This window comes from Gymnogyps californianus, chromosome 2, assembly GCF_018139145.2.
Source record: "Gymnogyps californianus isolate 813 chromosome 2, ASM1813914v2, whole genome shotgun sequence".
Lineage (NCBI taxonomy): Eukaryota > Metazoa > Chordata > Aves > Accipitriformes > Cathartidae > Gymnogyps > Gymnogyps californianus.
The window spans coordinates 111,287,302-111,305,500 of NC_059472.1; the positions used below are offsets into that span (position 1 = coordinate 111,287,302).

Consider the following 18,199-nt stretch of genomic DNA (forward strand, 5'->3'; position numbering starts at 1 on the left):
ACAAACTCAATGAAGGTTTAAGTTTTGCTTAAAATCCTGTGCTGGTAATCTATTCATTTCACGGCTTAATATTAAGACTTTACTGACTGGAGGCATGGCCTCAGTACCCAACAAAGTTATGTGATCTGCAACAGTAAGCTGCTTTCTGAGACATTAAATCAGTAGCCAGATGGTTGGAACAAAGTAAAATTCACAACATGAAATTTCTCTAAGCTAAAATGAAATACATATTACTATTAGTTCTATCCATTTTTAAAATGTCAGATACAGGACATAATTTTAGTATCCTATTATTAAAATGCTTTGTGAGGAGCTGTGAATATGTATTAACGTACCTCAAAATTAAACCCCTCAGTGATGTATGTAGATTTTTTTGTTGCTGCTGCTCAGATTCATTATAATTTGTCTACTGCATCGGCTGATACCTCTAAGACCATCCTGCAAGCACATTCAATGGCTTGTTTACTGAAGGGAAGTTTCCACAGAGCACTTTTATACTGATGTTATTATGCTGATTATCTATAGCTACTGCAATGCAATACAAAACCAACATCATCTGTTACAACTTTTCTTTTTTTTCCCCAGTTCATAAAACTGGCACTTTCAATTTTATTTAAGAAAAAAAAAATCATACTCTAGTTTACTAGAGTATGCTTCAAATGATCACTTTTAGCTTATGAATTCTATGTTATCTGGTCAACAAATAATTCAGGGTTTAATAAAGAAAAACAGCATGAAAAAGTGAGAAAGATTCTTGTTTCTTCTTTACTTTGGCCACTTTTCTACATGCTGACTGAAACAAGGTTTTCTACTTTTTTAAGAGCTAGTTTTGTTGAATTTTAAAGCACAACTCAGTCACCTGAATATAAATGTAGAACATGGAAGATTTTACTATTAATAATACATTGCTATTTTAAAGTAACTTTCAAACAAGCATACAATACGATTTTAAAGCCACTTGAGTAAATTTTCACTACAACAACAAGAGGCACATTTGCTTCTTTGGAGTCATTGACCACTTATGTCTTTGAAACAAAACTGTCCCTCTATACATCAGAAAATGGTTTTGAGAAACTGATGAAACAATATATGGCCAACTTCAAATAAAGAAAAATAGGAACAAGTTTTAGCATGTTTGTTTTAATCATGCAAGAGAATGACTAAGTTTCAATGAATTGTTAAAAGCCCCTAGTGAATAGACAGAACTGTTACTAACAATGATTAAATGATTCCTATGATTACATTGCCTCAAGTCCTGGTGAGGTGATGCGAACATCTGGATTTCCAGTGTAGATCTTAACGCAATCTTTTAATAAAATCCATCTTCATAATGGTCACTGAGGACTATTACTCTCATAATACAACTTCATGCAATTATTCAGTAAAACACTTGTATTTTCTGTCATTCACATATCATTGAAAAGCTTTACAAGAGTCCTGGTTTTTTTTCAATTTTTCAACATAACTTCCTTTATTCATGTGGTACTAACAACATTCGCCCCTTTCTAACAGTTTATACTCCCACTTAATTTTGTTTGGTATATTTCAAGGCATGCATGAAGTTTCTGGCATTGTAGTGGAAGTACTAACCTTCACTCCACAGACACCAGGGTCGGAATGTACAAATTACTTACACTACAGTTACTGTGTCAGTCATCGCTTAGTGTATACGTGCATTATACATTTGAAGAGAAGTACTTGTCAGGACTGCACTCAACTTCATGTCTTCTCATGTTCTGAGATGGGACATCTTATGAGTATGTATCATTAACATGGCAGCAATGGGCAGATAGTCTTAGGACACTAAGCACGAGATGTTTCAGCTTCCTCAGTCAAACAATGCTTGACTTTTTTTTTTTTTTTTTTTTTTTTACAGAAAGAAGAACTTTGGTAACAATAATTGCCACAAGCACGGAGTTCTGATGTTTGCCATTGTTCTCTGCAGAAAACAAGTCTATTGGCAGAATATCATTCCTACAGTAGACTTATGTCCAGATTATGCATGGTTAGCTTTCAACAACCTACTTAAACATGAATATCTGACACTAAGTACAGAAACTTGATGAACTCCTTGTTTATCTAGGGCATGTAGGTGTCATACTCTAAAGATTTGCACTACCGCTTCCAGACTATCAGGAGCACCACCACAGAAGACTATCTGGTGTTTATGATGCACAGAACAGACCTGTAACACTATCTCACTTGAGAAGTGAGATTTGGAGACCACATTCCCTGCGTCTGTAGGTGATTCAAGATAGCTTAAGTAAACGTCTATTTGACCAGCATTTTTCTGAGGTGAAGACACACATTCTATGTATCACTGGAATCCAGATACTAAACTACCTCTGTAATGCTTCCTGCACTACTGCAACTACCAAAGATTTTGGATATCAGTGGGAATAGCAGCACATAAAGCTTTTCCAGAACCACTAATGGCATCTCTCTGCTTATTTTCAGGCAGGATGATTGAAAAGACAGTTTGTCAGAGTTATCTGGATGGCTTCACAATTCCCTCTTTTAAAGAGGGAATATCAATATCAAAGCATGGGTGAGACTTCCCCACACATGTGTACGGTTCCATCATCCAGGTATCAACAATGTGTCTATTACAGCTCTTGAGGTGACTACAAGTGGCCATTAACAGGTTAGCATAAATTGTCAACTTATTCACTGGAGATTTAGGATACTATTTTTCTTCCATTTTCTGTTTCTCGGGCATTGGCTTTGCGAGCCTGGAGTGAAATACCTGAAGGACATAAGCACTATCATTTTCTTAGATTCCCAGAGGTAAGACCTCTTGTTGGACTCAGGAGGGCACGCGTAACAGATGTGTCAGCATAGGCTAACTTGCTCCATGCAGCATCAAGTTTAGCATATGGCACAAAGATTCTATTAAATTTATAAGTTGAGCACCATACCTCATGTCCTGTGATATGCATGAGACCAGAAACAGCAGCTGCAACGGAGTCATATCCACCTCTCTGAACCATTGGACCAGTCTGACCATAACCTAAACCAGAAAGAGAACAATTAGGTATTCAAAGACAAGTACAACATAAACACGTATCACTATTTTAGTACAAAAAGGAACCAACTAGTATTTCTCATCAGCTTTTGTTCACAAGTTGTCCAGATTGTACAACCAATGAACGCTATTGTATTCTATTTATTCCTGCACGTTTTTAAGAGTTAACAGTTGGATTTATCCTGTGTGGGTTGATGATGTGTTTGATCTTAATTCTAGACAGACACCTGGCCCTGCTATGTTTCATTCACTTTGGATAGAATTCCGTTTTTAATTTGGTGGGTCAGCTGAGGCAGGATTCAGGTGTAATTTCAGAGGCCCTATGGTATCTCTACAGGCCTCCAACTGCTGTCCAACAGGGCCCATGTTGCCTGTGTTGTACCTCCACTCTGCCATAAAGATATCTTTAATATCACAAATGATACTAAAATCATGACACTATGGTTAAGACACATGAATTGTTCCCTCCTTACTTCACTTACTTTATTCCACATCTAAACAGAGCTACCTTCAAAAGAAAACATTGTTTACAGAGGGCAAGGCTGGCCCTATAGCAAGTACACACAATCTGTTTGCCAAGAGTTAGCAACAATGAAATGCAAAATACAAAAAACTTTTATGGAACTATATAAATACAGTTTTGTTCAGCTATAGAATTAACTTAGAATTAACAGCTGTAGCCAGAAGGATGCTCTCTTGCTTTTCCCTGCTTTAACTCGTCATGTTCTTCCAACAACAACCACAAAATCTTCCAGTTGAGGTGGTCTTGCAGGATCAACTGAAGAGGTTACAAATCCAGGTATCAATCCTATTCCCCTGGCAGGGACTACTGCCTGTCAATCACAGTATAACCTAATAATTTAGGGCTGAAATTGGAGGCAGTTAATGTACTGGGCCGGTACAATGTAATGACCTTAAGTGGTCAAAGAGCCAAGTCTGTTTTTCTTTTATGGAACCAGTGACCACCAACACAAAGGGGAGAAGTCAACAGGGAAGAAGCAACATGTTTGTTTGCTATTATTAGAACTAATAGAAACCATGAGAGCCCTTAAGAATCAGATTTAAGAGTCTCTCCTCCTCCTCAAAGAGGCAGCAAATTCAAAAGCTATTCTCATGCTTTCTTTTCCCTTTTCAGATATCTCTAGGAGAAATCTCCTAATTACAGGAGCAAACAATTAGGAGATTGTCATAGACAAGATTCCTAGTTTGGCTGGCACTTCTAAGGCAATGTTTCTGTAATACTCTTAGCTGTGAGGACAGTATTAAAATAAAAATACATCAACATATACTGCAAGATAAAACATCCTGAATCTCCTAAATTCCTTTTAATTATTCTCCCGGAATAATCTTCTCTACATACAGACAGTCTATTTGGTAGACATGAGAGTCTAAGCATTTGCTTTGTGGATTACAGCACACAATTAAAAATCTTTACTCATTGGGGTAATCTTCCTCAGTTCCTCCACTTGGACCAATGCTGTTATGTATAAAATTCATAAATGACTTCTAATGTACAGTGCAAGAGAATAATGATCACTTCAAACTGGAGTTAAAGCACTTTGTTACTCCAATTAATATTTAGTAAATCATACCAAGCAAAACAATATCCACTAGCCATACCAATTTCCCCATTATACCACAAACTATCTTAATTACCTAATATTTTTCTGGAGACATCAGATCCACATTGTGCAAAGCTGAGGAAGAACTCAACTTCTACACTCAGCTTCACAGGGAATATCAGGATACTACAGCCTGCACATTGACAAAGTCAATATAGCCTCAAAACAAACATTTCGGAAGAAAGGATTCAACACTTTTCTTATGGTCAAATCTGTATCTTCTTGACTTCGCTACTCACAAGAGAGAAGAAAAAACCTACCAGTTTACCCAGTTTTATTCGAAATCATGTCTCTGACAACAGCTGACTGTGAGACCCTAAAGAGCAACTGGTGACATTTCCTTTCATATTTACACACTTAAGTTTACGGAAAATAACAGTGGTTTCATTTTCAAACATAACAGGACTAGCAAATAAAATATGGTGGATCCACCCAAAAATGCTCTGAAGGGCTCTAACATATATACCATTATCTCATTGGAATGAACTGTAGCATTAAAACCATTTAAATGTGTGGGGCCACTTCAAAAACAAAATCTTGCTCAACAATAAAAAAATACTCAAAACAACTTTAATTGAATAGTGAAAAGCATATTGAAGTAAGTGAGAAATTAAATACTGGTCTTAATTATTAACAAAGAAAAGACATCTCAACACGTCTGCTCACACAAATGTTTTCATAAACAGAAAACATCTGAAAATTAAGCATTTAGTATGTAGACAGAACAACTATAAAATGCTTTGCAGTGCTCTTCTGGTAAGGACAAACACTCATCCCTCAAACACTATATTCAGGAAAGGTGACAGGCAACAAGTCATGCATTTTTCTAGTGGTATTTTAGTTATAAATTTTTTAAGTCCTTTTCACACATTATAACAGCCTGGTTTCAAAATAAAAGTTATTATTTAATGGCTTTCTGCTTAAAACTAGAGGTTCTAAGGAGTGTTTAATTAGTGTTCACAGGTCACAATAGATTAAGAAGAAAAAAAATACATAATTCTGCTTTTGATGTGAATTCTGAATTGACAAAGCCAGTGTGGGGACAAAATCTGTTGTCATTGGAAATGGTTTGCCCCAGAAACTATGGACATATAAAATGCCTGGAAGAAGAGGTAGCCATCTAACTGTAAGAGTTAAGTGACAAATAGCTACTTCTAAAAATGAAAGATCTCATTATTCAGACAAAAATCAAAGGCTGAACGTTATTATTCTAGTAAACTACACAGATTAATGGAGCAACCCAGTGCAGATGTTTTAGAAATAACTATGAACACAAATACAAAAAGTTTGAAGGAGAGCACAAAATTACATTCAGAAAGTTTTCAGCCTGGTGCACAGATCTCACCATAACTGTAATATATACACACACATATATATACACATATATGTGTATATATGTGTGTGTATAGCTATATATAAATACATAAAACAACTTCTTAAAGATATAAAAATGACACCCGAAGTTTATGTTTGTCCAAATACCCTGCGTTCTCTCACACTTGAATTCAGCATGCAAAAGCGTAGATTTGCAATTACACCCTAAATATAGGTTCCTGTTTACCATAACGTAGTTAGTGGCTTATCAAGTTTAGATACAATGGAAAATACTTTAAGCTAAAAAGATAAACCCTATTGAATACAGAAAGAATAGACTTTACAGCGATGGTCTCTGAAGATGAAACAAAGCAACTGATTACACTCTTGCTCTGAACTGCCCTCTAGTGGAGTTTACCTCCTTAGGCTACAGTCAATATTTAAATAGTGGCTTTCTACCAGTAGAGAATTTATTTTAGTCCCTTAAGTCCAGTGAATACGTTTTTATTTTGGGGAATATACTTCAGAGGAGAAACAAAAGAATTTAAAACCTAATTTAATAAAACTGAGAGTTTTCTAAATCATTTCAGGTGGAGAGGGAACTGCATAAATGCCTAATTTCATGTAAAGCTTTACATTTGTGTAAAACAGAATCTGGAAAGAATAAAAGAAAGTTGCACTCCCCCTAAATCCCTATGCGACTCCCAAAATCCCTATTCTACACCTTGCACTAGGAAGGCACAATTTATTCTGATACCTTCCACATCCTCATATACCTAGATCGCAAAATTGTTGCAGTATGAGCTGTTTTGCTCTACTGCAAAACGTACATCAGTTTCACGATCGAACTGGTTACAAGACACAATAACCCCCAGTCAGATCTCCAAGTGCCTCCTAAAAATTGTCATTCTCAAAGCATTATTTCATCTGCATAGCAAGAAGCATTTGAAACCACCAGAAATAAACCCTAGCTGTCCACTAAAGGACTATTTACTTATTCAGCATAGTCACTTACACCTAACTCTTCCTGTTCCTGTCCTGACTCTGCAGCCAAGTCTATCTTCTACATAAGAAAGTGTACCTTTATTGTCTTTACCTTTTTGTGAGCAAGAAAAACGAACTGAGTATGAGACAAGTATGAAAGAACAAGTTGCACTGGCTACTTTGTATCAGCTTAAGGGAAAGATAGGCCTTTATGGTAGGCATTTACAAAGTGAATGCCACAGCTTTCCACCAGCAATCCTGTATCCTTCACAATTTCCACCAGCAATCCTGTATCCTTATCTCAGACAAGAATGGAGAAAGTGACCTTACTGGCTATATTTAGCATCCTCTGTTTTTCAGAACTTTCCAAGTGGTTAAAGATAAATTTGCAGGTGAAAATTCTGAAATAATATTCTTAACTAAGATCTCCACCATCTCTCTTTGTTGAGACATGCTTAATGTGACATAAAAAAGGATTTCTCTCTGTTCCTGTATCTATTTTTTTTTCATATTTGGGGAAGCATGACAATTAAAGTTTCATAAAATAAGGCAGCTAATATGGAATAATGCAGCTCACAGCTGTTCTAAAAAAGCCTCCAGTTGTTTGATGGCCAAATCTTTGATACAGAGCAACAAGAGAAGACTCAAGATGCCTAAAAAATATTTATCTATCAAAACTGAAAGATAATCATGTCAAGATAAACAGTAAGTTATAATAGCATTAAGATCCTCATCACTAGCTGGGGGCATTACAGAAGTAACTTCATGCAAGACACTAATTGCAACTGATTGAAGATTCATTTGGTAAAATGAATTGAAACAAACAAATTTCCCGTAAATATTGGCAATATATACCCATTCCAATTAAAACTAAGAGTGAGACTGCTGCTATTATCAGATTAAATTACATGGTTATTTATACATCACAATTCCTGACAAAGGGAAGGACTGAAAGTATTTGTTTCCCCCAGATTTTTCTAGTTGGATCAGAGAGACTTAGTAAAATAAAGACACTCTTCAACAGGAAATAAATCTCAGCTACTTCTCTAGGGTTGGTGTGACATTCCTGCTCCGATGAAAGGGGGCCAATTAGTCTGAAACGCAGAAGTCACCTCTGACACAATGAAGCTAATCATTTCTGTGCTTAGTGTACAAGAGCCATGTGACGGCACTCAAGCTTTGGCACATACCACAGGAAAAATGGTAATGTTTGCAGGCATCATATGGGACAAAAGTTTGGGAAAAATGGTAATGTTTGCAGGCATCATATGGGACAAAAGTTTGGGAAAAAATAACATGTCATAACAAACTACTGCTAGTTTATCCACTTTAAAATGGCCAATATATTTATCACATAAGAGAGACATACTTCGCTTTGGAATCCACCCTAAATGATTCTGTTCTGAGACACAGAAATAAATATTATGAAGTGAGAAAGGTCAGGCTGAAGATGAGGAAAAATGTAATAACAGTAAAAGCTGTTAGACTGCACAAAAGTGTTATTAGTGAAGCTGCCAAATGCTAGATGCTCAAAAATGTCACACTAAATTTAAAAATGCTAGCAAAAATTGTTTCCAAAAAGAACTCTGTTAGTAAAACAGACTAATGTGTCTTTCCAGGTTTAGCTTTATAATACCACGTCAGCTACAACATAGCTTTATTTCATTTTTGCCAGATGACAGTGGGATTTTTAGCTACATTTATGGCAGACATTCTTCATAGATTTTAAGAAAGCAGGCAAAACAAATAAACAACTTTGTCCCAGACAAAGTTTCATGTGTCTGTATATCCTATGCTATTCCAAGACGTGTACTGAACACACATTTGGACACCCCATTTCCTTGCTTAGCAGTTACTGACGATATGATGACAGGATTCCTAACATGTATAAAAACAATTCATTTCAGCTAGGAGCTGCCTGAAAGCATCTGGGATAAACAGACACCAATGTGTTGCAATATCATCACTTAAAGGACAATCACCCTAAAAACAGTATTTTTATGGAGGTTACCTTAGATTCATTTGGGATTTTTACAGAGGTTAACAAAAATGCTTCTTCATTTCTCAGGTTGTTGTGCATTTGATTTGTATTTGATGAAATTTAACACTTTCCTCAGGCCAGTGGGTCACAAACACAGTTTGCACCTTCCACAAAACAACAGAGAAAGAAGTAAATCTTAAAAAATTACTAAAAGCACAGAAACTGGAAGCGAGACAAAAGAACTCGTGCAACACCTGAAATTGCTACTTTCATTTCTTCAATACGATTTGCTTTCAAGCTAATGATGGCCCTGTAATTAACTGCTACAGGAAAGTCTGAATATGACTGTGTCATAAAAAGAAAGGTCAGCATTTCTCATTATGACCTTTGTCCAAAATATTTGTGTCACATGCTAGAGAAAACCAAAAGCCATCATTTCTGCACTTCTTCATGATTCGATAGCATGATAAAACTTTATAAGACCAAATATAAACCACATTGTACTAAAAGGAGACGAAAAACCAACACGGAGACATGCTGTCAACACAGACCAATTCCCTGTAGCTCAATTCCTACATGACAAATGACATTATAAAGTCAGCCTGTATAGGATATTCTGAGCAAAACATAGAAAAATATGTTCGACATAGGCATTTCTACAAATAGGGACTAAACTTTGTCACAAATTCAATCCAGATAGATGGCTATCCCTGCTGAATAACAAATTAATGAGAAACACCTTTTGACTTGTTCTATTGCCAAAAGAAAACATTCAGTTAAAGACAGCTTACATCTTTACTTAATAAAGATTAATGAAACAAGCAGAAGAACACAAGCAATCTCTGTGATGACAAAAGCCAAAATCTAACAGACGCATTATATGAAACTTTGCAATGTCAGAGCTGCCAAATACGTTAGCAAAATGAGTAACGACTTTTGGAAAATGCTTGCCATGTGTTGGTCAGAAGGAAAGGAAGTACAACTTCCTGGGTAGGCAAGCTTACAGGAGATCAGAACCGATACGAAAAAGGTGAAGTCAGAACAAACTGTCAAGAGAGATGAAAGGAGTTTAAAAAAAACCCCTTAAGTCAGCAGGCATAAAATCTGACCAATAATCTCATAAAATACATTTCATTTCCCAATTGATGATTGTGAACGTGTACAATATATCAATTACTTATTGCTTTTACACATGCTGATTTAGACTTTCTAACCCTATATTTTAAACTAAATCAGGTGTTATAAATTGGAAGGCAAAGATAAAATAAAATTATTGAATCAAATGCAAAACTTTCTGCTAGGATTTAGCTACTGAAAGACTAGAAGGGGACAAACAACAGCCTCTGCCAGTTGTCCAGCTCCATTCAATTTTCATGTGATCTGGGTACCCAGCCTCACACGACTCCTCTGAAAACACCAACCACACTTCTGGGACACAGCCACAGACCATTTCAAACAACGCAAGCCTGGTTTTCAACAGGCTTTTAATCAGGCCTGCAAACTTCTGGGCCATATTTTCTAGCTTTTCAACATGCCAAATATAAGTTACAAGAAAGCAGTTCTTCCCTCCATAACCTAAACTGTAATTACCTAAGAGATGCTACTATCACTCTCTTTTGCTAAGTCAGCTAAAGTTTAACTTGTCACTCTCTGAATTTCAAGGCAGAAGCAGCGTCCCAGTCTAAGTGGAGGCACTCTTCCACATGATCTCAGAAATCAAATGCGACATGGTGACCATTTTCTGACAACAAAATTTCAATTAAAAGCTTAAGCTTTTAGATGACACTCAGATTAAGTACTCAAACTTTTTTCCCTCACCTTGTAAGGAGGCTGAGACACATGCAAATTCCCCACCATTGTTTTGGGTTTATACAAATATTCTTAGCTACAGACTCTTAAAGGTAATGACTCACTCCTTGTACCCTGCTTGGTACAGATACAGCTGACCTTATGACTCCAAGTACTTATATTGTAAAAGCTAATTTTAAAATAGTGAAGTCAATTACTCCTAGCAGTGTAGCAGTGGCATTCCCCCAGAATCCATCCAGGTTGCAAAACTTGCACAGAAACTAGCTAAATACTGGGCTGAACTGTCTGTACTAACCTCTGTGTGTCCTCACCTACTTGGCTAAAACTCCTCCACCCATCCACCTCTGCCATGCTATTACTACTAAGGTAAGGGAGCCAATGTTTGTGAGAAACACCTGGCCAATGCTGGGAATCAGCCAGGAGTCAGTAGAAAGATACCAGACTTCAGCTCAACAGATACTAACAATCTTGCTATTTCTGTAGTGAAAAAATGTGTAAAACTAAGGAGTACCTGCAAGGTGTATTTTCTGTGAATACTTGTAACACTATGGCCAAGCAGTACAGTGTCAGGATAGCCTCAGAGAAGTCTCAACTGTGAGGCCACAGATACACAGCAGTCTCGGATAAGGACATGATCATCCTATGATCCTATGACAGAAATTTAAAATAACTACTTTATTACATTTCTCATCTGAATCAGACAACATTCATTCTAAAGTGGATATTACCTGAATGGACCTTCATTTGTTGTGACTGTACATAGTTTTGTTGACAGACGAATCTGCGCAGCAATGTCCAGTGAAGAAGCTGACCTTGACTAAGCATTCCACTACACCCAGGGGTTGCATGTCCACATGTGTGCGCACACATGAGTACGTACACTACGACCCTGAATTCTCCCTCTAAGATCAAATACATAGTCCCTCTAGGGGCTGAAGCTGGAAAAGTGTGTCAAACAAATTCAAAATCAGTATGGAATTTTTTCTAAACTTTCCAAACAATTCCTCAAAAATTTCCAAAACAAATCTGTAAAGTTTCATTCCCAAAGAGGATTAAGTAAGTTATATGGAATACAATACATTTTTTAAATTCCAGGCTGTCCTTTCAACCCAATAACTTTACTGACATTTTTTGAGCCTCATTATAGTTCTCTTTAGTTTGTACACACAAAATATGTAAATAGCTCAACCCTCACTCAGCTCAAAGAATGAGCATGCACCTACGTCCTATTTCTGAAATCATGAACAGTAACATGAATTTCGTTTGCAGTCCTGACATAACATTAATTTTCTATGCAACCTAATGAAGGTGTAAATCCCAGCTTGAACTTTAAATGAACTGTTCTTGCAGATCAGATGGAAGTGGAAAGTTGCAGTAACTTACCAGTATGCTAGAGACTAAGTGAACATAAAGAAATGTTGAAAGAGCTTTTTTTGGAAATACATATGAAAGCGATCTCGAATATTCTTAACATTAGCAGATTCTCTGATTATACAATGCATAGTTAAATATAATAGCTGCTGATCATTCACAGGAATTTAATATGTGGAGTGGTAAAAAGTAAATGCATCTGGTTACTTGAAACAGCTGAATCTAATAACTGATTAATTCAATGTATTGCCTAACTTGAATATTTTTCTACTAACAGATTTTGCCAATTGGCTCCTTAGGAAGGGTCATATGTGAAAAGAATCTTTGCCTTCACAAAAAAAAATCTGTAGTGGGCACAACTGATATTTCACATACTTGATTTTTTCCCCCTCTGCAAAGATTTTCTTAACGCAATTACCTCTAATCAAATTCTCTAGCTCATATCTCATTGATGAGAAACACCTTCTAAATAAATAAATACAATACAATACAAATACAATACAATAAATAAATACAAAATATAACAAGATACCAATTGTTCAGTCTGAACAACTGAACAAACTTTTGATTGGACAGAGCACTCAAACATCTTGGGACATCACTTTGTGGAGGTTTTCAGAACTGCAATAAAGTTAATAGAATTAGAGCAATTTATAGCAGACGAGATGGTATCTTTACTTCCAGAGCATGTATTTTACTATATTTAGGTTTTTCAGTTTGAATGTTAAAAGAAGTTAGGATTCATTACCAAATTCACTCGCACATATCTTAAGATCATGAATTTAATTTGACAGAAATTAAAGAAACTGACAAACAATCATATATTATGTACCCTGAGCAGGTACATGATATATAATACCCCTTCTTATTGTACAAAGAATATAGTTTTATATGAGTAAGCACCTTGTAGTCACAGTTCCATAAAATTATTTTGAAAGATGTACTCTCAAAGAGGTTACAAAATTTTGGCCTCCCATTCTCCTCTTGAAAAGGTGGTCAGGGTTCACTGCAAGACATGATCACAATGGCACTAGGTACCCCTATCCTGACTTTGCAATATCCACAAGGACTCTACTCCTGGACAAGGAATTCATCCTATCTATAAGAAAAGCTTTTCTTAATGTTTAATTGGAATCTTTTTTGCTGAAATTTTAACAGTTACTTCTTGTCCCATGTATCACAAACAGATTATTCTCTTCTCTTTACAAGAACTTTTACTTATGGGAAGGCTGTTATCCACAAACCTATTCTCATTACACCCTTACTTTGCAGTAACACCTACAGCTTACAATGACAAAGTTTTCTCTACAAGACAACTTGCAGACCAGTGGGTTTCAGCCAACTCTCACATAAACACTGGGATACAGAATGCTTTTAATGTTCAAGTACATGGAAAAGTGCCGCATACTGCCACCATTTTGGTTTCTAAAAATGACAAAATACAGGCTATTTTTCAATTGTTTGTGTCTTCTACACCCAAAACTGTTTTCTTTTTCTTTGTTAGCTACTGACAAAGTGTTTTATTTTATCACAGTATTTTGAAAACAGAAGTAATGAAGACCATATGCTTACTGGGAAACATTTTCAGGTCAATACCAGCTACTTACAGTCTTCCTACCAGTCTAACAACACCCACAGAAAATACCGTGAATGGGCACAACAAAGACACTGGATCTTTGCACCATTTTAATAAGTCATATTCATTTCTTCAGTGAAATCTCAAAACCTCACCATTTTAAACAGGAAAACAAACAAACAAACAAACTCCTGCAGTCTTCATATGAAATAAGTCCATCGGGCAAGGAAAAGAGATTAATAAAACAACATAAAGCAGATAAGAAGGCTACAAGACAGGAGATTCCCTGAAAAATATTTCCTTTGGAAACCAGCAGAGAAATCTTTAGTAATAACAACTAAAATGTTTGGTGATCTTTTCTTGGGTCTTCTCTTTAGAATACTAGAGCTCAAACACAATAAATACTGCTTTACAAAAGCCTACTGCAAGGCTTCTTAAGCTGCCTAAAATCTTCCAGCTCTATTTCTGTTAACTTAGCTAGGCACCAGTCCAAGTATAATAGCTACTGAAAAATAAACATTAAACCATCAGTAAGTGTCTCCACAATTGTACTGTGTTGCTATGCTATTCATATCCAGGATTTCAGTGCCTAATCTGGTTTCATTCACTGTAAACTAACTCAGTGTCAAATCTTAGAACTCATAGGCTTTCTGTCTGCTATGGTATTCTTCATTAGGACAGAGTCCAAAATCCAGAAGTTTCAGATTTTATACAAAATACTGCTATTTAGATGAAAGAACAAGCAATGAGCGTGAAGTCATAAGAAAAATATTACTTCCATGCACAGCTGAAAGTCAGTCCTTAATTTTAAAGCAAGGAAGAATTATGACTTGTTCATTAAATTTCATATATGCTTCATATTGAACAACGAACGGGAACACAGTGTTTCAGAATAGCACTCACTTTCAACTGTTTTTTATTCCTAAACTCACAGTATTTTGGACATTCAGGCTACGTGTGACTGAAGAAATAATAGTGGAAAAAACAGTAAAGCCCTCCTGCTAGGATGCTTAATGCCAGTGCAAAAGGCTAGCTCAATCACTTACAGAAAAAAAAAAAAATGCACTTAAGCTGCCACTGGTGTGCTGATGACAGAAGCAGCACAAACTCAAAGATTTAGTGTCACTCAGCTAAAAAGCCCACCTTCCTGGAGGTGCACAGCAGATCTGAATCATGCAAGGATATCAATCCTACCAACAGAGAAGGGGTCCTGTCAGCTCTCATCTGTTTCTCAGCAACCTTTGTTTCAACACACCTCCTTTCACCTTCCACTCTTTTCATATAGCTTGGATTACTGATACATTTTGGAAGTTTGGTCTGTGTCGATGCCAGAGCCCTTTAATACCCTAGAGGTACTGGCAAAGCACTGCAAATATAGGGCAAATACAGCTTTCCGGACCAAATTACACTTCATATTAGGATGTAAAACCATTTACGGAGACACATCTCTGAGCAGACCAATTTTACCAGCAGAATAAAAGTTTTGTCACTATAACAACATATTTGCTAATGGCTTCTGCCAAAACAGCTAAACCGGTCAGTGTTCACACCTCTTCAGATTCCTGACCAGCACAGCTGTGCTGACAGAAGCCTGTTGTATAGAAAACAGCCTCATGCTCAGTTCCAAGAAGTTTGTCAACCCGCTGAATTTTACAGAAGCCTCCTCTTTTGAATAGGCCTGTTTGGGATCCCAGTATGCTAATTTTGCAAGCAGCAGAGAAAAAAACATATAAACCCACCAGCAACGTGAATTTGTTTTAAGTAGGAAAATTATCCTTTGATTCTGCATCGTGACAGAGCATAACTACGTTAGTCCTGTACAAGGAGCTATCTTTAAAGTTTGCTTTTATTCTGAAACACCCTAAAAATGCACCTTTGTGATACTTATATTTCAATCACTCCTGAATTGAATACATGGGGTTTGTGTATAATACAGGCTAAAAAGCATTGTTGCCATCACCACTAGAAAAACTTAAAGACTCCAAAAGTCAAGTCCATTTCGTTTCTCCTCCAATTAAGAGCTACCAAGCTGAATTGCTCTGCAACACACCTCTGTCAAACCTTGCTGGTTCACATTTTACTCTGCGACCTTTTGGAAACTCATGTTCTCCAAATGGGTTGTAAAGGTGTATTTAAGAGGATATAGTCCTGCAACTGGTATTTGGGCAACAGTTCTATTGATAACACTCTGGAGCACAGCAAATGCACCAAAAGCACAGCAAATCTGTCCTTGTGCTGTCAGCTGTGCTAGTTTAGTTGGTTTCTGAAAAGCATAGGGTAGCACAGGAATATGAAAACAAATGCACTAGATCAGACTCAAGGCACAGCTAGCTACATATTCTGTCTCCAGGAATGGAGAAAAACAGATGCCAATATGAACAGGACAAGCCTATCTAATATTTTTCTTCCCAGCTTCCAACAGTTTGCAGCTGACAGCCTTCCTGAATAAGTAAATATGGTTTAAAGTTTTTTCATTCATTTTTTGTTTGGTCGGTTGGTTTGGGGTTTGGTTTTTTTTGTTCGTTCTTTTTTCTTTGGTTGTTTTTTGTTGGTTTGGTGTGGGGTTTTTTGGTTTTGGGGGTTTTTTTTGTTGGTGGTTGTTTTTTTGTTTGGTTTGTTTTTTTTTTTTTTTTTTTTTACACAGTTCATCTTTAGAGCATTATAGAATTGAGAGGTAAAGTTACCTGACGCTTCACAAGTCAACTGTTTGGGGGTAAGACACACAGAAAGCCTTTGCAAGTTTCAGGTGCTTAGACTAAGCAGACACTTTCAACTTACTTAATTACAACATAAACAGGAACAAACAAACAAAAAAAAAATCTGTGAGGATTTTGAACAATATTACAATATTTTAACAAGCAATCCCAAAAATTCAAATCCTATTAATCAAGCTTCTAAAACATGAGACCCTTAAAAAGCAGTATTAAAAGAGGTGAACAATAAAGTAGAAGTAATTCAAAGTAATCCCATTATTTGTCATCTGTTTGCAAGTCTGATTAACAGTGGAGTCATTGTTTCCCACTCTCTCAGAATGATTAGGATTTTTTTTTTTTTCAGTAAAAGTAAAAATTATCACAAAACACCCTAACTCTGTATTAACAAAAACACCAAATACATCACTAAACCCAGTATGGAAAAAAAAAAAAAAACTGGGTCTAACACACTCATATAATGTTTTTCATTTGTGTCCAGAAAAGCAAAAGAGGTAAACACCTGTTTGCAGATGGATCACCTATGATACAAAACAGACAGCAGGAAAGACTTAGATCTTCATAAGTAGCAGAAATGAAGATCAAGTTCCTTGATCAAGATCCTACACAGCATCAGAAAGAACCCCCTGCTTGTATAGCTGTGCTTCAGTAGGATAGTAATTGGCACCACGGGCTGGTCCTCATCATTTATTTCTGAATAAAGCAGTCAAGTGCTGGAAGATCATAACAGTATTTGCTTTATTTTATATATAAATAACACTTACAAAAATTAAATTTCATGTGGTTAGGATTGCAGTTTATACTCCATATCCTAAGTATTTTACTCTGGGAAGAAATAGTGGCCACGAAGTGCCGATCCTAAGGCAGCAGACTGTTCTGGAATGGGTCTCCTGCCAAGCAAAAGGAGATTTAGGGCCTTTACAGGTGATTTCCTACAAGATAGAGTGAAGCAGAGGCACAATACTATCTTAACATTTACTGCCAAAATGAAGCAAGTCCCTAAATACGTAAGGGCAATTTTCCGAAACCTCAGCTATAGCACCATCTCCCTTTAAATCAATGGGTATCTCTTTTCAGAGTCTCCTTCCTGAAGTTTTGCATTTACACAAATCATCTTTTGGTCCTAAAGAAGTACTGAGAGTACATCAACAGCACATACTGCTACACCACAATAAATGACTCAACCAGTTAGGCCACAAAAGCAATGCAGCTATAATACCCTAGGGCCAATTTATCATGCTGGTTTAGAGATAGCTCCATTTTTTTTCCTACACAACACTATCAAGTGTAAATGTATTCTGACTGGCCTCAAAAATTCACTTTTGTAAAGGAAAGAAGCTACATAAACAGATCAAAGTCGTTCTCTTGGGGAATTTACCAGCAGAACTATGTACCACATAAGACCATCACCGATACACCAATGCACCGCCATGGTGATTAATTGCTTTATTCTTAGAAACAAGAAGAATTGTTTCTTCATTCACAGAAACAAGTAGTTTTTTTCCAAATTATAATGAAAAAAAGTACTTTTTTTTTTTGGCATCATCGAAGTAGTATTTGGACATCTGCATTTCTGCCAACTAATTTCCTCACATAAGCAAATTCTTTGCCTTTTTACATTAAAGTTTTCTGGTTTGATGGCTCAGCCAAAAGGAAAAATTGACACAACTTGGATACTCAAATGACATATGACTAGAAGTTTTTCAGGGCAAGGCACAAATCTGCTTAGATGACTAGAAAGAAATTAGGTATCTTGGACTCATTAGATAATACAAAATTCTACCTCTTCCACATTAATTTTTTTTT

General features: G+C 36.3%; 1 protein-coding gene across 1 annotated transcript in view; it reads right to left on the bottom strand.

Moving 5' to 3' along the window:
• SUGCT (succinyl-CoA:glutarate-CoA transferase) overlaps nucleotides 1-18,199 on the bottom strand; it is a 336,652-nt gene that overhangs the window by 291,744 nt on the left and 26,709 nt on the right. The window contains exon 7 of the mRNA XM_050891832.1: nucleotides 2,919-3,010. Coding sequence (XP_050747789.1) covers nucleotides 2,919-3,010 — 92 coding nt within the window. The remainder of the gene's footprint in view (nucleotides 1-2,918; nucleotides 3,011-18,199) is intronic.